The 24,501-nt window shown below is 36.4% G+C and overlaps 1 protein-coding gene across 3 annotated transcripts in view; it reads left to right on the top strand.

Moving 5' to 3' along the window:
• Positions 1 to 17,130, top strand: part of LOC126817427 (galanin receptor 2b) — a 28,231-nt gene extending 11,101 nt beyond the window's left edge. Inside the window, exons 2-4 of one of the 3 annotated variants that reach the window (XR_007679008.2) lie at positions 2,833 to 11,373; positions 11,790 to 16,542; positions 16,959 to 17,130. Coding sequence is in view for 1 of the 3 variants with exons in the window: in XM_050544397.2 (XP_050400354.1) it covers positions 3,051 to 4,076 (1,026 nt within the window). In the remaining 2 variants the exon portion in view is untranslated. Of the gene's footprint in view, positions 1 to 2,832; positions 11,429 to 11,789; positions 16,598 to 16,958 lie in introns of those variants that run through there. The other 2 variants (XR_007679007.2, XM_050544397.2) reach the window with 2 other exon arrangements.
• Positions 17,131 to 24,501: the final 7,371 nt, after the last annotated feature.

Here is a 24,501-nt window from a genome sequence, read left to right as displayed (position 1 = left end):
GTGGATGGACAGTAGTATTGGTGTTCTTGTATTCCTTTGTATCTAAATTTACAAATATATGATGATGACTGCCGACCGAAGCGTGCTACCAATGATTTACAATTAATTTCTTTACCTATTGCGTTTTAGTCGGTAGTATTTATTCCGGTAGAAAATTAAATCACGTGCACCTTTCGTACACGTAATGTACCGTCAACGCCAGGCCTTTCGGATTCTAAAGTATGGGCACTGGCACAATTTCTATGAATTTTTCAAATGTACTTTAAATGTGAAAGAAACGTCAAGGCGTCTGATCCATACAAGCTAACTAAAAATAGGGTGTATCATTTAAAGTTGACAATATTTTATTTCCTTGTTGTGACTTGGAGCATATTATGTTAATTACATAAGAGTTGTATAGCGTGTGTATAAGATATTTAATATCCATATATATCCGTTTTGTGTAGGCCTATGTAGCGTAGCGCTCAGTGTGTGTTCTCATATTTGTAGTTAAAGTGGCATGTGTTTTCGATTTCTGTGTTTATTTCGAGTATTTCTATAACACCTGATACCACTTATCAGTTGCTTCATAAAATTTATGTGGTATTGATTGAGAAATACTCAGTTTTAGAAATGGGTGTCTCCCAGTTATCTATAGTTGCACATCCAGACATTTTAATCTTACGTTTTATCTATATTATCTTGATAATCATGTAGATCATATTCTGACATCGTTCGTGACCTTTGACTTAATGTCTAATTTGGAATACGGATTCGTGACAGGAACTTTAAGCAAGCAAACAAATGTTATGGAAAAACAAAAACGTTGAACATCAGACGCCAAAGATCAAAAAGAACATTTTTTCATCACATAAAATGTTCGTTTATTTTTTTCAATAACAAAAATTATGTTGAACTGAATTCAAACGGAACTTTCGTGCATACTAGGAAGTGAACTCCTCTCAATAGCCTCATCAAAATGATAAGTGAACCAATTTGCTAAAGCCAAAAGGTCCGCAATTGGCAATAATATCAAAAACATCGAGATTATTAGCGCCTAAGGAAAGGAAGACAAAACTAAAAGTTTCGTTTTAAGTTTCGTTTCTAATGATCGCACTCACCATCATTGTGGCTTTCTACAAGCCCGGACTAGGCCAGATTATCTGCCGGGGCCTAGATACCCTGACGGTGACGAGACCCTTAAATGGAACGAGGACGGACCGGGCACCCACGACACGAAGGTCCGGAAAAGTGGCTTATAGCTTTTAATTTTCTAATTTTTCCAAAAAAAAGTGGACGGACAGTATCCGATTCTAATTCTACCCACGCCACTAGGTACCCACGATCAAGTAGCAGTTAGAACATTACTCGGCTTGCCCCGACAAGAGGAAACCAAGTTGAAAATCCCTAGCGACTTGGTTCCCATATAATTGACATAGAAGTAGCTTAATACGTTGAAATGGTCGGCACGTGCTTTAACTCATTAAGTTGTATAATAACGAAAGTCGTTGCCCTTTGCCAAACTCAATCATGGAAACTGTCAAGTTTTGGTACAGATATAATGTAACATGATTAAAATATGTTTCATGTGTTGAAGAAGTTATAAACAGCACGGTCATTTACAATCTATCACATTAATTTATCGATTCCAAAAACATATTGTCGTCATAGATAGTGGATGTTCAATGGATAAATAGGGATTTGGCTGATACTTGTTAGTCAGGAAACCCATCGTTGAGAGTGAGTGGTCTATGTCTAACAGAATCGCTTCAAATTATTTTTGCGAGATTGAACAGATCTATTGCTCTCTTGACCATGGACTTGTAATCGACTCGTTTAGACTTTTTGAGCCATTATTTGTTTCTCAGGCTTTGTTGCGGGGTTGGGCTTTTTTTTTCTCTAGTCTTAAGATAACTGGTAAAGAGGTAACAGGTAGGCTGCCAATCATTTGCGATCTTAGCTGCGATGAACAAGTTGTGAAAGCTGTGGGAATTTTTAAAAAACGGTGTCTTCTATTAGCAAGTCAAGGTTATAAATATCACAAGTGTGTTCATTTAAAAAAATCTGAGTATTAGGTTATGAATGTTATCAACAGACAATATACCATTTCTTAGCCGGTATTTGAGCTACAGTGTGAGCGTCGTAAATACTCTGCGTATCATTCATTACAAACTGGCAGTGAGGGCTCATACCTGCGACAAAGTGTTATATTTAAATCTCCTATATAGAAGTTGGCTTATTTATATTTGCTACTTTGCATGAAATTAACCTATATTGAGGTCATGACCACTTACACTGACTGTTAATAGTATTAAATTGTATAAAACTACTAATGATATTTAATACTTCAGATTCAAATCCCATATGCGCAAGGTTAACCACCGCTGATGAATTTATCTTAAAGCGACAGTACATCTATAAAATTTCTTGTCTAGTTTTTTAAAACCTGGGAAATGAAAATGGACTGTTTTCGGATTCAGTCAATCTGAAAAGGACGGGACAAGAACGCCATGAGTTATACGTGGCGGGTGATTATATTTCTGGTATCCATGAACTCATTGTTCTGTGTCATTTCTTATTGGACATTTTCAGATATCTCGACCTCTAGTCCCAAATTGCAGAGTGAATTTATTTGGTATGGGAAACTTATAAATGAAGTTGTCTGATTCTAAAGCCGTGGATTGGAAGCACGAAGAAAGGGCAGGGTTAGACATTTCAAGTAAAACTCTTGAACTGCTTTATGAGTTTCAACTGAGCTTCCATATAGCCCGCATATGGACTGGACATTGTTAACTGTGTGGTTATTTTTAAGAATGTCAGATATCTTGATCTAATTTTCGTTTTTATTTTCAGCTTATGGTGGGAGTCTGAAGTAGAATTAAGGAGAGAAAGCAGAGACACCACATAATAGTGATCTAGATCATCCTGGACACGTCTTATTTTCTATTTATGTTCCATATAATACATGACAGTAGATGCGGAAAAAAGTACCTCCGATGCAAGATCATCCAGTTCAGACTATTACTGTCTGAAATAATTTATGTCCTGAAAAGTTAACGTCTTCCAGCCAAATGATCGACATGTCGATTCTAAATCGGGACACTCTTACGAGTTGTGTCCTCAATGGCATAATTGCCTTCGTGGGCCTTCTTGGAAACGCTCTAATGCTCAGAGCTCTAATAAAATACGACAGATTGAGGTTGGATGTGTATGTCATTTTTGGTGGCTTAGCTCTTGCGGATATGTTCCATTTATGTTTTGCTGTACCCGCCAAAATCATGGACACAGTTCACGCCGTGGAAGTGACAACAGATTCCTGGTGTAAAGTAAGTCGGTACGTATCTAATGCAACGGCATACGTAGCTGCCTATCACATTGTTGTGCTTTCAGTATTAAGAGGTATCGTGTTGACGAACAGAGGAAATGCTTCGCCCACTGCTAAACATGCGACTATCAGTAGTGGTATTTTATGGACTGTGGCTTTATTAGCATCCACTCCAGTTTTCTTTACATTTCAACAAGATGAATATACTGAATTATGTGCGGTATCACCTTCAGCGAGCATACACACAGCTATTTGGTTAGAGGGAGCTTTTGGTTTCTTTTTGCCAATGATTCTTATTCTATTTCTCTATTTTGTAACACACTACGTTGCCAAACGATATTTTTCAGACAGCTATTCATTGCATGCGAGAAAAATGTCTCGTTTAATCAACGCCATAGTCATTGCCTTTTGCATTTGTCAGTTGCCGTATCAGTTATTTTACCTATATTTATTTTATGAGGACGAAAAAGCCTCCGATGAATCCTTAACCAATCCGAATTATGACTTCACTTATGTGGATACTTTGTATACGGTTTCTGATTATCTGTACTGTCTGTTGCTAGCAGACCGGTGTATTCGGCCAGTGCTTTATTCGAAGCTTGCTTCCGATTTAGGCGATTGTTTTGATGAAGTTATAAACTGTACATATTGTAATAATATATCTCGTAACCATAAATCCCATAGACCAAAGGTTCGACACAGCAGTTCAACGTCACAGGCACCGCTTACCGGAAATAACCCGGACGAGAGTAGAGAAGAGATTTCTTTGTAGGAAAAAAAACCCAAACCTTGTATTGTTAGTCTTTTCTTACAAGATCTATTTGTGGGAGCCGCAAATGTGGCGACGAGTTATGTTTAAATGACAAATGGACATAAAGACATTGACGTATGATGCTTTGGTGATTCTCGAATTGCTGTTAAAGAATGGTGACGATCGCAGACGTTATACCTAGTGAGATGTTTTTTTAAATGTGAAATTAAGTGGGAGTGAAAAAAGTGACACTGAAAATATCGTTTGCCTGGATGTTTCAAAGACACTGGTTGTTTGCTTATATACTTTTATAGTTCAAGAAATAAACAATGTGCTAGAGACATTGATCATGTGCGCTTAAGCGAATCGATAAAACAAATACTCTTTACCGTTTGTCTTCGAATGGCCTTAAAGACGCGGCTATAAAAAATAACATTAAGTATTAACGATTACGAGTGTATTTATCAATTCAAAAAAAGAATTTTCGTAGATATGACATCGTGAGTTTATAAGTTATGATTTATATTATATTATATCGTAGTCAATCTGTTACAATTTTCATAATATGAAGAATTTGGATGTGAGGGTGGAGGCATTATCAGAAAATGGGTTGAAAATGGTAGTAAATAAGCATTCGCCCCCTCCCAAATGTTTGCTGCGTTAACGACACACTTTGTGTTAAATAATGGTAATTAACAGATTGTAAACATTTTCTATGAATATATACATTATTTAATATCATGCAGAGTAAATGTTTTAACAGCTGTCCCGTTTTTTAAATTAAGCGCCTTGTTATATATCATATTTCTCTACTGCAGTCTAATACCTCCATCAGCTTCCGGTGACGGTTATATGGGTAATAACTAGCGATATGGACAAGTGTGCTAATATATACGTGTATTAGTTCGAGGTACACAATTCTATGGATTAAAATTACTGTTTATTACTGGGCGACGTTTCTACTAAAGGATTCTCTCTCGTCTTTATCAAGTAATGACATAGAATCCGAGTCGAAACGTAGCTCAATAATTATATTCCATAAAATTGTGCACTGTGTATTTCCAGAATTACTTAATGTCATTGAAATAATTTAGTTTGACTTGCATATGCTTGTTCAGCATCCATTCATTATCCTACTTATAGACATCTACGCCATGTCATTTGTACTTTAATTTTCATTGTTTTCCTTTTTTATACGCCCACATTGAAATGTGATTGTATATTGTCGTCGCTCCTGTCCGTCCGTCCGCCCGTCAGTCCACAATTGCTTGTGAACGCTCTAGAGGCTAAAGTTAATATCCGTTTTACTTTAAATGTATACACAGTGTTTAATGTTATGAGACGAAGAAGCCTATTGATTTTCACCGATTTCAAATAGTTACTGCCAGAGTTATGGCCCGTAATCACCTTGAAAAATGTTGTGGACGCTCTAGAAGCTAAAGTTAATATCCGATTGACTTCAACCTCTATACACAATGTTTAAGGTAATCAGAGGAAGAATCCTATTGATTTTCAACGATTTCCGATATGGCCCTTGATCACTTTGAAAACCCTTGTGGACACTCTAGAGGCCATAGTTATCATCTGATTGATTTTATATTTATACACCGTGTTTATGCCTACATATAATTGTTTCGATTGACTTTAGATTGGTACACAGAGTTTAAGGTCTTGAGACGAACAAGTATATTGATTTTCAATGATTTTTGAACAGCTAAATCCATGATATTAAATGTTTTGAATACCAAATGTTAGCATGGGTCAAACAAATTCTAATGATTTTCTGATAATTACTTCATGAGTTTTTGCTTTTAATCAGATTTTAGTGTATTATAAATGTTTCATTGCCGACAAAAGTAAAAATATGCGACTACTCTTGTTGACTGCCCGTACGATTTAGCTGATGTGGCCGCATGTTTCGTTGCCTAGCAACCTATCTTTAGTAAATTGGTAATCAATGTCGCTCTTTACCACTCAGTCGATGCTGACAAATGGGCTCATTATTCTATATATCCCTTGTAATTAGACGATTGTAATCAGTGTGATTGAATGCTTCTCTCTCAAGTGCAAGAAAGTTATATCATGGTTTTAACGAGCTCAATATAATTATATATGGTGCCTTTCTGTAGACCATTTCTTTCTTAATTATCCTATTTAAAATATTTGTGCATCAAACTGGTCATTCGGTTTGGAATACATGAAAATATTGTATCCTAGTCCTTTACGATTATCTGAATGTCTTGTGGAATGACTGTGGTAATTTTTTTGCAGAAATACAGACTTTCAGTTTCCATAAATGTAGGCTGATAGCCATGTCTAAATTTAAGTTTACTAACAGGTGATTGTCATCCATACAATTTAAAAGCAAATCTAGCGATTACTTCTAAACAGCTCAATAGTTTGAGATGAAAATTTTAGACAAGCTGAAATATAACTTTAAGTGAAACATAACCTTTTAAAGTGAAACATAACCTTAAGAGAAACATAACCGCGATATCTTCCTATTTGTGTGTGTTTATACATGGGTGAATTCATTGTAAATATACTTATGTACATCATTAATTAATTCATCATTGAAAGTGCTATTATACATATTCATTATTTGTTTTTGTTAATTGTATTGTTAATTGTGCTGACACGAAATATAAGTTTATAATAATATTATATTTTAAGAAATCTATTTTAATCTATCCTGAGATGAGATAATTGTATATAGACATTATTTTTCTTTAATCGAACACATTTCATTCTTGTGAGTCCTAAGTACAAGAACAGTGGAAGTATGGGATTCCTTGCTTTTGGGACAGTAAAATACCATTCAATTTTGTTTTTTATATCTACAGGTTTCCATATAACATAGTATTTACATGTTGACAAATTTGGAATGTCTGTGAAATACCCGCAGGCTGATTAAAATCCGATATCACTTACGTTTCGTGTTAATTTTTGGACTCAATTTGTATCTGGACCAAAGGTCATATGCTGAGAACAGCTGGAATTTTAACTCACCTTATTTATAATAGATGCAACACATTTTTGGATGAGGTTAATAATCAAATACTGATACCAATTTCATTTACATGACAGCAAAAGTTCAGATCTCTTTAAATGACCAGTCAGTCAAATTATCGGTCGTGCTGGTATACGTAGTTGTGTTTTGGTGGGAAATTCTAGAAATAACACGAAGCATATACGATGTCGTTCAGATAACAATGTACTGCAAGAATCGTAATTGTAAAGGAAACGAAATCACACCCATTATACTACCACTGTTCTATTGTACTTGAATTATTTTGCTCAATATTTTGTGTGATTGTGATATTAGGCTTGTCTTGTATTTTTTTCCTGAAGTAGTTTGCTCACGCACGTAGCCATGACCGGTCTTCTTAGATCGTTCATACATTTAACTATGAATACGATTGGAGCTCACTCTTGTTTTAAAATTTATACGTAACCTAAGTCTGTTCCCCATTAATGTTCAGAAATTCTTTCAGAAATTCTGTTCAAGAATATACATATCACAGAATTAGAATATTTATACCACAATCCATCCCTGGAAATCCTGCGGCTATTTAGGTATAGATGTGCTAATTTGAGACAATCTCCAATCAAATTTACTCTTTCTAGAAAGGCAAGTTTGCTCCTGAAACTGTTATGCCTTTCCAAGTTTACACTGATTTCAAATGATTTAACAAATAAAAATCATAAATAAATCAGCAATCCTTTTCGTACAGTGAAATGAAATGGGGTTTAGTGAGGATTATTTTGCCTGGACAGAGGTGATAGGCCTACGGCCTACTTTTATTTCGAATTCCAACTGTCAAGGGCTCTTTAAACCATACGAGGTAATAATTATATTATTATTATATTACAAGAAATAACCCATAGTTGATTTGGTACGAAGGAATTCGCCTCTTTAACTATAATCAGTATATCCTAGTCGGTGATTATGTTATTCTTGATAAGAGAACATTTATTATGTAATAATATTCGACTATTGTCATCTACTTACCAAAAGGTCAAAGTTTACCACTTTATTTATCGACTGATAAGCCAAGTCAATAACACAATCACGCCGGTAACTTTATGTAAGTCATTGACCCTGTTAAGATAGTTTTCAGTCTGTAGTGAATTGTAAGGTTTAGTCGTCTGCGTGATGTTAACTGCACTTGTGATATCCGAAGAAAATTCGTTTTATCGGTAATAATTGTTTGACAATGTAAACACTTCGTAAAATATATATACCCTTTTACGAGTAGTCTTACAGTCTTAATGAATTATAGGGTTTCCTTAAAGGGTCATGGGACTATTTTCATTGATTAGCGTCTCACATAAGAGGAAACAAAGTGACGCCCCAAAGGGAAGGACCGTGAGTGGACGGCATAATGGCCGCACAACCCCCACCCCACCCTACTCCACCCTAAATACCCCAATCGTGTTAATCTGAAGTGTTTTTAAGTGCCAACGTCCAGCTTAAAATTGTTATCTTTCTCTTGTTGACCTTGTTTAAACCAAAACATACCAGTTATTCAATGGCTTTTAACATCGTGACAATGTTTAATTCTATGTGTAGTCATTAATATTATTACTATATATCGTTGTTATCAAACCACCATTATGAATCATGGTTTAATCGCTAAATATTATTTTATTGATATTTGTTGGGTGAGTGTGTAAACCTTTCTGATTATCAGGCTGTTTATACCCAACTTAATCTAGGTTATATCGTCTGGTTGAAACTGGTTACAGATTTATATAAATGTTATTCACACTAACGCCATAAATTTAAGTACGCAACCATGGTTTATAATAAAAAGCCCAGTTGATAGTAATATTTTACATTTATAGTAATATTATGTTGACGACAAGCTTGTTATCCTACACTATACTATTTCATATTGTCACGCATTTTGAACGATAGGAGTGTGAATCAATAGGCTACTATAGGTTTGTAATAGGTTTAATATGATAAACACGGACGAATGAATTAAGCTACTTTGATCCCCATTGCCATTTCAGTGTCAGTAATACAGTCTTGTTTAACGTGGAGTAAGCTTACCGGTGTATTGCGCAATTTATGGTAAAATATCATGGTTATAGGTTTTATGTGAATAATTAGTTTACGTTCGTCATTATACATGATATTATACCAAATATACAAACCTCGAGGTTAAAGTTAATATCCGATTGACTTTGAATGTATACACATTGTTAAAGTTCATGATACGAAGAAGCCTATTTATTTTTACCAATTTCTGATAACTACTGCCAGAGTTATGGCCCTTGATCACTTTGAAAAATCTTGTAGACGCTCTAGAGATTAAAGTTAACATCCGGTTGACTTTAAATTTATACACAGTGTTGAAGGTCACGAGACGAAGAAGCCTATTGATAATTACTTCCAGAGTTATGGCCCTTGATCACTTTGCGAAATACATAATGGTTTCAGTTGACTTTAGGTTGATACACAGCAGTTCGGAGCAAAACAGTAGGACGTTAAACCCCATTTCATTTTGATACACAGAGTTTAAGGTCTTGAGACGAACAAGTACATGTGTATTAATTTTCAATGATTTTGATAACTTGAACAGCTAAATTCACGATATTAAATGTTTTGTAATTTGTATACTAAACGTTAGCATGGGCTAATGATTTTCTGATAATTACTTAAGGAGTTGTTACTCTTAATCAGATTTTAGTGTATTATAAATGTTTGATTACCGACAAAAGTAAAAATATGCAACAACACTTGTTGACTGCCCAGACGACTTAGCTGCTATGGGGGTATGTTTCGTTGCCTTGCAACCTATCTTTTGTGGTTTGGAGCAAAATAGTTTTACTTATCTAGCTTATGACCATTATATGAACTCAAATGTAAAATATGATGTGAATGTTTGACCTCAACATTATAGAAGTTATCTATACGTCTGCGTGTTAAGCTAGTTTTTCAAGAATAATTACTGTCTCGTCAAATGTGATTACTTATGTTAAACCCAACCGGCTTTAGAAATGTACATTATACCAGGTGGTACAGAAAATTAGGACGTTAAATTCCGTTTCTTTTATTTAAAATCTACACCTATAATTATTTGTTTCCCAAATCAAATCATGTGTATGTATCTGTTTAATCATAATAATATGGTAAAATCTACAACCCGGAAGTGCCAGTTACACTGAGGATATAACATAGTTTAGAAGTCAAAAGTCAGTATAACGACATTGGGTCTGTCTGGTACACTGGCCGACAAAGCGTAGTCGAGAACAAACCGTTGCAGCACTGATAACCCCCTCACAGTAGCAGCAGTATTGGAATCCGACAGCTTGCGATCCTGCAGATGTACCGGTCTTGTTGAGACTTTGTCACGCGTTATCGCCCAGACTTTGACCGAGCCCTAGTGGACCATGTCTGGTGAAAATGATCAGTCAATCTCCGTAGTACGGCAGCCCTGGTACTCCTGTTATATTGAATTAACGCAATGGCGCCTTCCCTGTAATCAGGTGTTAACCTTGGCACACCGGTGTTTCCTCCACTGAACTGTAGAAGTTATAGTGACCCTAATTTTTTCAAAGTCATATTTTATTCCCCACATCATTTTTCACGCGTTATTATCATGTTCTCGTGTTGTTACATTCACAATTAATCCTTGGCAGGCAAGATCATATTGTATCTTTACATTCAAACGTAAAGATAGACACACAAGTAAACAAGGGTAATTTTAAAATGTGGAAATTTATTTTGAATGTGAACAGATTATAAATTTATAAACTGTCTACAGATTACAAATTTGTGAACTGTGAAAAGATTATAAATTTGTAAACTGTGAATAGATTATAACGTTGAACATGTCAGTATCTTTAATAGCTTTCATTTGTATGTTATTGTATTATCTATCAGTCGAGATTTACAGTTATCCATGTAGTTTGTTTTCATTGCATCTCTGTATGTAAAAATAACCTATTCCCAATCGCGACTTCATTATCTCGGTTGGTGCAGAAAAGTAGGACGTCAAACCCCATTTCATTTATATCACGCTCATTTATATCCGCTCATATACATAATTATTCTTGTACCTTTCAACATCAGAGTGCCTTTATTTCGTTCTAGAGGTTAATCTGTGTTTTTTTGTTTAATATATTTTGTGTGTTCATTTGTATATTAATACAGACCACAAATTGAAGTATCGGGTTTTTATACCTCCTCAACGTGAATGGCATTATATTCTATTAATATTAATTATGTTTATAACCAATTTGTACTGTTATATGGTGAAATACCCTGACTTGCTTTGTAAACACACTATATACGTATCTGTGCTCAGTTCAATGAAGTGTAACGTTTTGTTTTATCTGATTAAATAAATCTTTCAAATGTATGTGTGTTTAGTGTTTTGTATATTTATATTTTGATTGTTTTTGTTTGGGTAGTAAACCACCTTGTTAGAAAGTATATTACTTAGAAATTGACTGTGAAGACGATGTGCTTTATTACTTTATCTCGGATTAACCACATGGTATTTTTTTATTTCAATAATATGCTTCCGTCCGGAGGGGGGGGGGGGGTGCAAGGGAGGTGCACGGTTAAGCAGCATAAGTTAACCCCAGTTGCATAAGATATGGGGATCTACGCACTACACAGTAGATCACCACAAAATTTTCCAAGCGATTGATTATAAGAAAAAATTGTTTAAGGATTATGAAATGATATTTTAGTTTTATCGTATAAATCACTAAGAGATTCAACCCGGATTTTCTCGCTACGAATTCTGGTTTATATATTTGATTATATAATATAGTCATATTATCGTCTGGTGTCTGTTTATTATCTCAAACAGCATTTGTTTGTGTCGTTTGATTTATTATCAAATTTATGTCATGGTGACTTGACCTAAATATATATAAGCACAGATGTGAAATTTCCCCATAAAATTTATAGTTAGAAAATTAGCATAAAATACTGATATTCATAATACTAACTGAAACAAAATGAAATGAAATGGGGTTTAACGTCCTGCTGTTCTACCTCGACTGAGCCCATTAAGACGGGCATGCGCATACAGTGCACTATTTTGCCCGGACAGCGGCGTTAAGCCCTACTCTTAATTCGAATTTCAACTGTCAAGCGTTAGTTTACGTGCACGTCAATGTGTAAATGAAATGAAATGAAATGAAATGGGGTTTAACGTCCTACTGTTCTGCTCTTATACTGGGCTGGATGAGGTTAATAATCAAATACTGATACCAATTTCATTTACATGACAGCAAAAGTTCAGATCTCTTTAAATGACCAGTCAGTCAAATTATCGGTCGTGCTGGTATACGTAGTTGTGTTTTGGTGGGAAATTCTAGAAATAACACGAAGCATATACGATGTCGTTCAGATAACAATGTACTGCAAGAATCGTAATTGTAAAGGAAACGAAATCACACCCCTTATACTACCACTGTTCTATTGTACTTGAATTATTTTGCTCAATATTTTGTGTGATTGTGATATTAGGCTTGTCTTGTATTTTTTTCCTGAAGTAGTTTGCTCACGCACGTAGCCATGACCGGTCTTCTTAGATCGTTCATACATTTAACTATGAATACGATTGGAGCTCACTCTTGTTTTAAAATTTATACGTAACCTAAGTCTGTTCCCCATTAATGTTCAGAAATTCTTTCAGAAATTCTGTTCAAGAATATACATATCACAGAATTAGAATATTTATACCACAATCCATCCCTGGAAATCCTGCGGCTATTTAGGTATAGATGTGCTAATTTGAGACAATCTCCAATCAAATTTACTCTTTCTAGAAAGGCAAGTTTGCTCCTGAAACTGTTATGCCTTTCCAAGTTTACACTGATTTCAAATGATTTAACAAATAAAAATCATAAATAAATCAGCAATCCTTTTCGTACAGTGAAATGAAATGGGGTTTAGTGAGGATTATTTTGCCTGGACAGAGGTGATAGGCCTACGGCCTACTTTTATTTCGAATTCCAACTGTCAAGGGCTCTTTAAACCATACGAGGTAATAATTATATTATTATTATATTACAAGAAATAACCCATAGTTGATTTGGTACGAAGGAATTCGCCTCTTTAACTATAATCAGTATATCCTAGTCGGTGATTATGTTATTCTTGATAAGAGAACATTTATTATGTAATAATATTCGACTATTGTCATCTACTTACCAAAAGGTCAAAGTTTACCACTTTATTTATCGACTGATAAGCCAAGTCAATAACACAATCACGCCGGTAACTTTATGTAAGTCATTGACCCTGTTAAGATAGTTTTCAGTCTGTAGTGAATTGTAAGGTTTAGTCGTCTGCGTGATGTTAACTGCACTTGTGATATCCGAAGAAAATTCGTTTTATCGGTAATAATTGTTTGACAATGTAAACACTTCGTAAAATATATATACCCTTTTACGAGTAGTCTTACAGTCTTAATGAATTATAGGGTTTCCTTAAAGGGTCATGGGACTATTTTCATTGATTAGCGTCTCACATAAGAGGAAACAAAGTGACGCCCCAAAGGGAAGGACCGTGAGTGGACGGCATAATGGCCGCACAACCCCCACCCCACCCTACTCCACCCTAAATACCCCAATCGTGTTAATCTGAAGTGTTTTTAAGTGCCAACGTCCAGCTTAAAATTGTTATCTTTCTCTTGTTGACCTTGTTTAAACCAAAACATACCAGTTATTCAATGGCTTTTAACATCGTGACAATGTTTAATTCTATGTGTAGTCATTAATATTATTACTATATATCGTTGTTATCAAACCACCATTATGAATCATGGTTTAATCGCTAAATATTATTTTATTGATATTTGTTGGGTGAGTGTGTAAACCTTTCTGATTATCAAGCTGTTTATACCCAACTTAATCTAGGTTATATCGTCTGGTTGAAACTGGTTACAGATTTATATAAATGTTATTCACACTAACGCCATAAATTTGAGTACGCAACCATGGTTTATAATAAAAAGCCCTGTTGATAGTAATATTTTACATTTATAGTAATATTATGTTGACGACAAGCTTGTTATCCTATACTATACTATTTCATATTGTCACGCATTTTGAACGATAGGAGTGTGAATCAATAGGCTACTATAGGTTTGTAATAGGTTTAATATGATAAACACGGACGAATGAATTAAGCTACTTTGATCCCCATTGCCATTTCAGTGTCAGTAATACAGTCTTGTTTAACGTGGAGTAAGCTTACCGGTGTATTGCGCAATTTATGGTAAAATATCATGGTTATAGGTTTTATGTGAATAATTAGTTTACGTTCGTCATTATACATGATATTATACCAAATATACAAACCTCGAGGTTAAAGTTAATATCCGATTGACTTTGAATGTATACACATTGTTAAAGTTCATGATACGAAGAAGCCTATTTATTTTTACCAATTTCTGATAACTACTGCCAGAGTTATGGCCCTTGATCACTTTGAAAAATCTTGTAGACGCTCTAGAGATTAAAGTTAACATCCGGTTGACTTTAAATTTATACACAGTGTTGAAGGTCACGAGACGAAGAAGCCTATTGATAATTACTTCCAGAGTTATGGCCCTTGATCACTTTGCGAAATACATAATGGTTTCAGTTGACTTTAGGTTGATACACAGCAGTTCGGAGCAAAACAGTAGGACGTTAAGCCCCATTTCATTTTGATACACAGAGTTTAAGGTCTTGAGACGAACAAGTACATGTGTATTAATATTCAATGATTTTGATAACTTGAACAGCTAAATTCACGATATTAAATGTTTTGTAATTTGTATACTAAACGTTAGCATGGGCTAATGATTTTCTGATAATTACTTAAGGAGTTGTTACTCTTAATCAGATTTTAGTGTATTATAAATGTTTGATTACCGACAAAAGTAAAAATATGCAACAACACTTGTTGACTGCCCAGACGACTTAGCTGCTATGGGGGTATGTTTCGTTGCCTTGCAACCTATCTTTTGTGGTTTGGAGCAAAATAGTTTTACTTATCTAGCTTATGACCATTATATGAACTCAAATGTAAAATATGATGTGAATGTTTGACCTCAACATTATAGAAGTTATCTATACGTCTGCGTGTTAAGCTAGTTTTTCAAGAATAATTACTGTCTCGTCAAATGTGATTACTTATGTTAAACCCAACCGGCTTTAGAAATGTACATTATACCAGGTGGTACAGAAAATTAGGACGTTAAATTCCGTTTCTTTTATTTAAAATCTACACCTATAATTATTTGTTTCCCAAATCAAATCATGTGTATGTATCTGTTTAATCATAATAATATGGTAAAATCTACAACCCGGAAGTGCCAGTTACACTGAGGATATAACATAGTTTAGAAGTCAAAAGTCAGTATAACGACATTGGGTCTGTCTGGTACACTGGCCGACAAAGCGTAGTCGAGAACAAACCGTTGCAGCACTGATAACCCCCTCACAGTAGCAGCAGTATTGGAATCCGACAGCTTGCGATCCTGCAAATGTACCGGTCTTGTTGAGACTTTGTCACGCGTTATCGCCCAGACTTTGACCGAGCCCTAGTGGACCATGTCTGCTGAAAATGATCAGTCAGTCTCCGTAGTACGGCAGCCCTGGTACTCCTGTTATATTGAATTAACGCAATGGCGCCTTCCCTGTAATCAGGTGTTAACCTTGGCACACCGGTGTTTCCTCCACTGAACTGTAGAAGTTATAGTGACCCTAATTTTTTCAAAGTCATATTTTATTCCCCACATCATTTTTCACGCGTTATTATCATGTTCTCGTGTTGTTACATTCACAATTAATCCTTGGCAGGCAAGATCATATTGTATCTTTACATTCAAACGTAAAGATAGACACACAAGTAAACAAGGGTAATTTTAAAATGTGGAAATTTATTTTGAATGTGAACAGATTATAAATTTATAAACTGTCTACAGATTACAAATTTGTGAACTGTGAAAAGATTATAAATTTGTAAACTGTGAATAGATTATAACGTTGAACATGTCAGTATCTTTAATAGCTTTCATTTGTATGTTATTGTATTATCTATCAGTCGAGATTTACAGTTATCCATGTAGTTTGTTTTCATTGCATCTCTGTATGTAAAAATAACCTATTCCCAATCGCGACTTCATTATCTCGGTTGGTGCAGAAAAGTAGGACGTCAAACCCCATTTCATTTATATCACGCTCATTTATATCCGCTCATATACATAATTATTCTTGTACCTTTCAACATCAGAGTGCCTTTATTTCGTTCTAGAGGTTAATCTGTGTTTTTTTGTTTAATATTTGTGTGTTCATTTGTATATTAATACAGACCACAAATTGAAGTATCGGGTTTTTATACCTCCTCAACGTGAATGGCATTATATTCTATTAATATTAATTATGTTTATAACCAATTTGTACTGTTATATGGTGAAATACCCTGACTTGCTTTGTAAACACACTATATACGTATCTGTGCTCAGTTCAATGAAGTGTAACGTTTTGTTTTATCTGATTAAATAAATCTTTCAAATGTATGTGTGTTTAGTGTTTTGTATATTTATATTTTGATTGTTTTTGTTTGGGTAGTAAACCACTTTGTTAGAAAGTATATTACTTAGAAATTGACTGTGAAGACGATGTGCTTTATTACTTTATCTCGGATTAACCACATGGTATTTTTTTATTTCAATAATATGCTTCCGTCCGGAGGGGGGGGGGGGGTGCAAGGGAGGTGCACGGTTAAGCAGCATAAGTTAACCCCAGTTGCATAAGATATGGGGATCTACGCACTACACAGTAGATCGCCACAACATTTTCCAAGCGATTGATTATAAGAAAAAATTGTTTAAGGATTATGAAATGATATTTTAGTTTTATCGTATAAATCACTAAGAGATTCAACCCGGATTTTCTCGCTACGAATTCTGGTTTATATATTTGATTATATAATATAGTCATATTATCGTCTGGTGTCTGTTTATTATCTCAAACAGCATTTGTTTGTGTCGTTTGATTTATTATCAAATTTATGTCATGGTGACTTGACCTAAATATATATAAGCACAGATGTGAAATTTCCCCATAAAATTTATAGTTAGAAAATTAGCATGAAATACTGATATTCATAATACTAACTGAAACAAAATTAAATGAAATGGGGTTTAACGTCCTGCTGTTCTACTCCGACTGAGCTCATTAAGACGGGCATGCACATACAGTGCACTATTTTGCCCGGACAGCGGCGTTAAGCCCTACTCTTAATTCGAATTTCAACTGTCAAGCGTTAGTTTACGTGCACGTCAATGTGTACACGGGACCTAGTTTTTCGGCCCATCCGAACGACTATAAGTTGTCAATTCCCAGACCCCCCCCCCCGTCCTCAAATTAACCTAAACGGATGCCATGGTACCTCAGTGTATTTATTGACTTGATCATTGGTAATAATGTGACCACCTACCGCAACGAGAGGGGACACGCTATATGGCAGGAGTGACCAACCTTTTACATGCCGTGCGTCAATTTGTTCACATCAGGATTCAGATACGCCACACAACTCCATATGTACTTTTGTACCCCCGTCTACTTCCATGAACAGATTAGTAGCGTGAAAGAAGATAACATTTGCTTAAATTAGCTAGTCTTTAACCACATCCACAGTCCGCAACATTGAAAACACGAATTATTTGTCAATTTAAATCAACAATGATGTTGTGATCTTACCGGGAAAAGATGGGCTTCTGATATCCAATATTTAAGACAAAATAAACATGTTACCATTTGACGAATCGTGTACCATAATGCGTTTTGACAGCGACATTTGTAACAAGGGACTCGAAGAACAAGGCAAGACATATTCAACAAGTCATGTCATAGGGTGACGTCATACTCTTATTTGGAGAGCATGTGCAATAAATACTATTGGTGCCATTTGTAACAAGGGACTTAAAGAACAAGGCTAGACATATTCAACAAGTCATGTCAAACGGTGACGCCATACTCTTATTTGGAGAGTATGTGCAATAAATACTATCGGTGTGGACTGGAATAACCAGATGCTAAAGATTGCCATTTGATTGAGACTTCTGGCGTATTTCGCCGAACATAACTGATTAGAAATTACAGTAAAACCAGAAAAGATTGAATGTAAATCAGTTTATATACATTTATATTGCATTATTATATGCGTTGCGACCCATTTGCGTCAATTTCTAGGGCACATCCTAGCTCCTTTAAAAGTATGTTCAATATAAATAAGATCGCTAAAATAATGCCACACTTTTTTTATTATCCAAGGTTTATAATGTACCACTGTTAATAATCCAATGCACCACGTTTGGCGCATGCGTTAGAGGTTAACCATCCCTGCTCTATGACATTCTACAAAAGAAGACGCGTCGAGTCCACCTAATTACTACCTGCCGTTTATTACGATTGAAGAACCAGGTATCCATGGAAAGTAAAGTTATTAATTTTGATTTTCTTTGAAATACCGTGTCTCCATTTATATAGACTAATGTGTTTGACAGTATAAAACTGGAAGCTTCCCTATAATAAGTTGTGTGAATTAAAGCGGGGAACTCAATAATGTGCGAGCATGTTTGGAAATAGACGTTTTTTTATACTCCCACATTTTGGTGTTCCATCCCTTTATTGTGAACCGGAGTATCTTTTGCCTTTTGTTCTCAAACTTACAGAACTTTTCATTGGGAATAAAGAAAGAATCGTTGTGCATTGTATCCACCATGTTCAATCTAATTAAAATATAGATCTATATTTCGTTTCGTTTTTTATACTCTCGATGGCCTACACTACATGTAGATCTAACAAGTTATAGTGGGAGTTCACGTTCTATGACGTCAGGCAGCAAGTAAGCGACACTTGACCCGATTACGTCAGTCATTCGATTAACCAATTAGCGACCGCCATGTATTTTTTTATCTACTTTTGCCTTGTTTTGATTTCTATTGCCGCTAATGTCTACCCACAGTTCCGCGCAAAAAAAGGTCAAACGCTCGATTCGACAGATCATTTGATTGGTTGACCCCTCATTTCAAGCAGAACACGGGTTAAATAACAACGCTTCCAGATCCAAGTTTAGTAAAGACAAGTAAAATCGAAATTTTGAACTATTAAAAACGAAACGAAATTGGATCTGTGTTTTAATCAGATTGCCACCATGTTATTACCAGAAGGATCATGAACATACCACAAGAAATACTTCTTAATAGATATTTTCCTGAAACTAAAATTAAGTCCTTATTAAATCCAGAATTGTTCAATTGCATGTCCTGCGACACCATTTTGGCTGATAGTGCACATCCATTAAATTGGAATTCGATTAAGATTAATCAGCAATGCATGACAAATAATCCCCTACTCGCATTATGATGGTCTCAAAGTAATCGTAGTATTGTACAGACCCGATTAGTTTCAAAACGGCCGAATTCCCAAAGGCTATAATCACGTACTGGGAGTATGTAAAAGAAATAACACGGTGGAATTCACTTGTGAAATCAACAGTTTAAAGAAACCATGTGGGTGAAAGGTCTAGATTAAAAGTTATAGTTTAAACTTTTTACCATAGAGTTGCCGCAAAGAGTATTTTGAAGGGTGGCTTTCAGGTTTTCAGTTTTAGAGCTAAAACCTACGGGTTACATTACTGAGCACTGAAACGATGTAATAAATCAAGAAGTCGTAAATCAATAAGGTCGCGAGATAAATCAATGGTGGTCTGTATCCAGCTTCATTATTAAAAATCCGACTGATTCAAGGGAAACAACTGTGATAATTGCCGCACAGATTATTACAGATTTACCAATTTACGCTTGTTTCTCTCATGCTGCGTAGGATGCATGTCGTATTTACGGTTATTAAGAGTTTCCCCATTTGAAATCACGTTGTAGTGAAATGAAATGGCATATAACGTCCTGCTGTTCTGCACCGACTGGGCTAATGAAACGGGCATAAGACATACAGTATTCTATGAAGAGATTTTGTCCGAAAAGCAGGACCAGCGGTCTACTCTCACTTCGAATTCTAACTGTCAGGTGTTCTTTACGTGCACATCAATGTGTACACGGGACCTCTGGTCTTCGTCCCATCCGAACGACTATACGTTGTCCCTTGTCAGCCCATCCGTCCTGCGCCACTGACAAGGGGAACCACGCAAAAAAAAAAAATCCCGATGAACTATCTCGGTCAACACCGGGATCGGACATGGAACCTCCAGGTTAGCGAGTCAAAGTCTTACTCACTAAGCCACTAACGTTGCAAGTGAAATTATATAATTTATAATTTGGGCCTTGTAACGTGATTCGAGGGCTAATTGGAAATCGAAAACTGGTAATTACCGAACATACGATATAAATTCAAACATAACAGTAGTTGCTAAAAACCCTGTAACTAAATATTTTAATTTTCTTTTATTTAGTAAAAATGATTAATCAACCAGGAGATCGGGTATTAAACGAAATGAAATGAAATGGAGTTTAACGTCTTGCTCCGACTGGGCTAATGAAGACAGGCTTACGCCATACAGTGTGTTATGAGGGACATTTTGCCCGGACAGCGGCGCTAAGGTCTACTCTTATATCGAATTCCACTGCCAAGGATCTTTTATGTGCACTTCAATGTATACACGGGACCTCGGGTTTTCGTCCTATCCGAACGACTAGACAGCTATCCTTGTTGGGCCGTCCTTCCTGTACCCCTGACAAGGGGAAACCACGCCGGAAAATCTCGATGAACTTTCTCGACCCACTCCGGGAGCAGTGGCGGCGCCGGGGGGGGGGGGGGGGGGGGGTAAAGGGGCATTTGCCCCCCCCCCGTTAATCTGGTTTGCCCTCGGTTTGCCCCCCCAATAATTTTAGAAAATAAAAAAAAGTATTTGTGATACGTTTCGGTAATCAATACCTTCTACGGTGAATAAATCCCACATCCCCACTTAGTCATAAACTTGCATGTTGTAGAACATTTCCGACAGTCTATTTTTCAAAATTTTCTTGGCGAGGTTCCCAATGGACTCGCTACTTTTGCGCTCACAAGGGGCATTAGTTGAGGTTCGCAAGTCCGTTCGTTTGACATTTTGTTCTCTAGTAGGATAAACTAGTGATCAGGCGACGAACGGTATCTGGGCAGATCTATTTATCTCGACGATCGGTGCCTGACAGAATACTGTAAGACAGCATTCCCGGCAGTCTATTTTTCAAAATTTTCTGGGAGAGGACTCCCTACATTGACGCTCGTGAGTGGGCTTCGTCGTGATTCGCAAGTCCGTTCGTTTGACACTTAACCTCATCGATCAGTGCCTGAAATACTGCCAGGCTGCATTTTCGGCAACCTGTTTTTCAAAATTTTCTGGGGGAGGCCCCCTACCCCTAGTTGAAGCTCGTGCCTTTGCCCCCTTAACCTTAGACTTTGCCCCAGCTTTGCCCCTCCAATCACCGACGGCTGGCGCTGCCACTGTCCGGGAGCGAACCGCGACCTCCAGGCTAGCACGCCAGCGCCTTACTCACTTAGCCACTGTGGCTCCCGGAGCAAAAGAGTTGGACGTTAAACCTCATTTCATTTTATTTCACTTTTTCACTTTTCTGCACCAATCGGACTATTAGGCATATGCTATGCAAAGTGATATGACGGAAATTTTCAGAGGACCGTGGCATTTCTTCATCTTGTTCTTTTTTGTCCCATCTACAATACTAGACACTGTTCTTTACCAGCCCCTTTGTCCTGCACTACCGACACCAACATCTGAATCAGTGTACATAATCATAGTATTGAGAGGAATATGGCCGATAACCCGACACCACCACAACCTGACATCACGACACCACGACAACCAGACAACCCGACATCACGACACCACGATAATCCGACATCACGACACCACATCAACCCGACATCATGACATTTTAACCCATCACGATATGATACCAATCACTATAATAAATAACTCGTGAAAGCTTATAGAAACCCTTCATTACTGTCGATGAATATTTAATTATTATTCAAACAGTATAACTTACAAATATCATAACAAATAGTAGACAGTATGACTACAAGTTTGAAAGGCTTATCGCTCTATTCTTTGGAACCTTAAAAGAGAGTAAATTTATATAAAATGATTTATATTCAATTTAATAAAACAGTTATCGTAACTTCTAATCAATTATGTTCAATGAAATAAGTGAACAGTCATAACTGAAAGACAGTCATTTACGCCTGCTTAGTCCAAGCCACACGGTTTTTCGGGGGGTTTTTTGTTTGTTTTTTTGTTTTTTGGAGTTTTTTGGGATTTTTTTATTATTATTATTACGTTTTTAAATCGGGCATTACTAATTACTTTCTTATTGTCTTGTTTGATATGTTTTTCTTTATTTATTATAAATAATATCCGAAACCATAGAATACACGATTCGTGTACAGATTATAAAAGGTTCATTGTGTCTTAAATCCATCTATCTTCTATATACTAATATTTGTGACTGTCATTTGTCTGTCTGTCTGTTTGTCTGTCTGTTCGGGGTTGGCGGCTACACTAGGTCTGCCCCGAGTCTGAAATAGGGGTAGCTCGGACCGGGGAGTAACATAGGCCAGGTGGCGTTAGTCTACCACTTCCGGTTTCGGGGTTATGAACCCCGAGCGAAGCCGGGCATTCTGCTAGTATTACCCAGACAACACATCATATTTGGCCCAGACACGGCCCATATCTGGCAACATCTGGCAAAATGATTGGGCCGGATATGGCATTCCACAGCTGGGCCAAGTCTGGCATATCTGGACCGGACGTGGCCCAGTCAGAGCCAGATCTGGCCCACATTCGCTAATGCACATGCCCACCTTGTATGGGCCAGATCTGGCTAACAGCTGGCAAAGATATGGCCTGCCACATGTGGGTCAGAGATGGCACAACTGGCCCATACCTGGCCCAAATATGTCCCACACGTGAAAATCATGCCATGCCAGATGTGGGCCAAAGTAGGGATGGGCGATGTTTCGATATTGTAGGTATAACCGGTATGAAAATTCTAGTAACGAAAATATCGCCTTGTAAAAAAATAGCTGCATTATCGTATCGTCACTAATATCGTCTTCGAAAAATATCGCGGTATTGAAAATGAGAGTTAATTCCCTTTCTTCTTAAAATAAGTCTTGTTATTCGTAGCTACAGTCAGCTGATGCGGGGAAAATATCCGGTAAAGATTAAATTATTCTTCTCTAAAGTAAATGCAATGACTTCGTTAGAATTTGATGAGCAAATCGAAGTTCATGGAATTAGACAAGATGCCGGCGACAATTCGTCGTCAGTTTCAACTCAATCTGACGATAACCCGTTATTTAGAAGCGGACGACAACTTGTTCCAAAGAAAAATTGTACAAGCGATGTTTGGTTGTATTTCGGCTATGACGAATCTGACGAACAGCAGACAAATATTCTTTGTCGATTTTGTATGCGAACAGTCGGCGCTAAAGGAGGGAATACAACGAACCTGTATCAACACCTCAAAATTCACCACCCCACGAAATATACCGCATGTAAACAGAAACTTGAAGGTTGTTTTAATGAACAAAGTATCAAAAATAGAAAACTGTCTTCGAATTCTTGTCATACCACCACCACCACCACTCAGATGTCGCTAAAGGACTCATTTCCTTATGATAAAAAATCTAAAAAGTGGATATCCATGACAAATTCAGTTACTCACTTTTTGGCTAAAGATATGATACCCATATTTACTGTTGAGAAAAGTGGTTTCCGAAATATGATGAAAACCTTTGATCCTAGATATTGTTTACCTGGTAGAAAATTTTTTTCAGACATTGCCATCCCTGCTTTATATAACACTGTACATGATAAGGTTTTAGAGGAGATCAGACGTAGGCCTGTTTGTTATTTTGGGGCTACTACAGATATGTGGAGCAGCCGAAATATGGAGCCTTACTTGGGTTTCACTGTGCATTTTATAGGCGAGGATTGGCGACTCAAGTCCAGACATCTGGAGACTTTATATTTTCCGTCTGACCATACTGCTGAAAATTTGGCATTGGGTTTGAGGGAGATCATTACAGCATGGGACTTTCGAGAAACTGACATGGTATGCATAACAACTGATAATGGAGCCAATATCACAAAAGCAGCATCGTTAAATAATTATCTTCGTCTCCAGTGCTTTGGACACAGATTGAATTTGGCCATAAACAATGCATTAAAAGACCAACGCATCGATAAGGCTGTAGCTTCCTGTAAAAAAGTAGTATCAGCATTTTCTTATTCCTGGAAGAAAAAACGTGAACTTTTGAAAATACAACAAAAATTACATATGCCAGAACACTGTTTAATATCAAACTGCGACACGCGTTGGGGATCTCTTCAATCAATGATAGGAAGATATTTAGAACAAGAGAAAGCAATCACGCAAGTTCTCTCTTCAGACCGCAA

This window comes from Patella vulgata, chromosome 4 (assembly GCF_932274485.2).
Source record: "Patella vulgata chromosome 4, xgPatVulg1.2, whole genome shotgun sequence".
Classification (NCBI taxonomy): domain Eukaryota; kingdom Metazoa; phylum Mollusca; class Gastropoda; family Patellidae; genus Patella; species Patella vulgata.
This window is presented reverse-complemented; position numbering and strand designations above follow the sequence as displayed.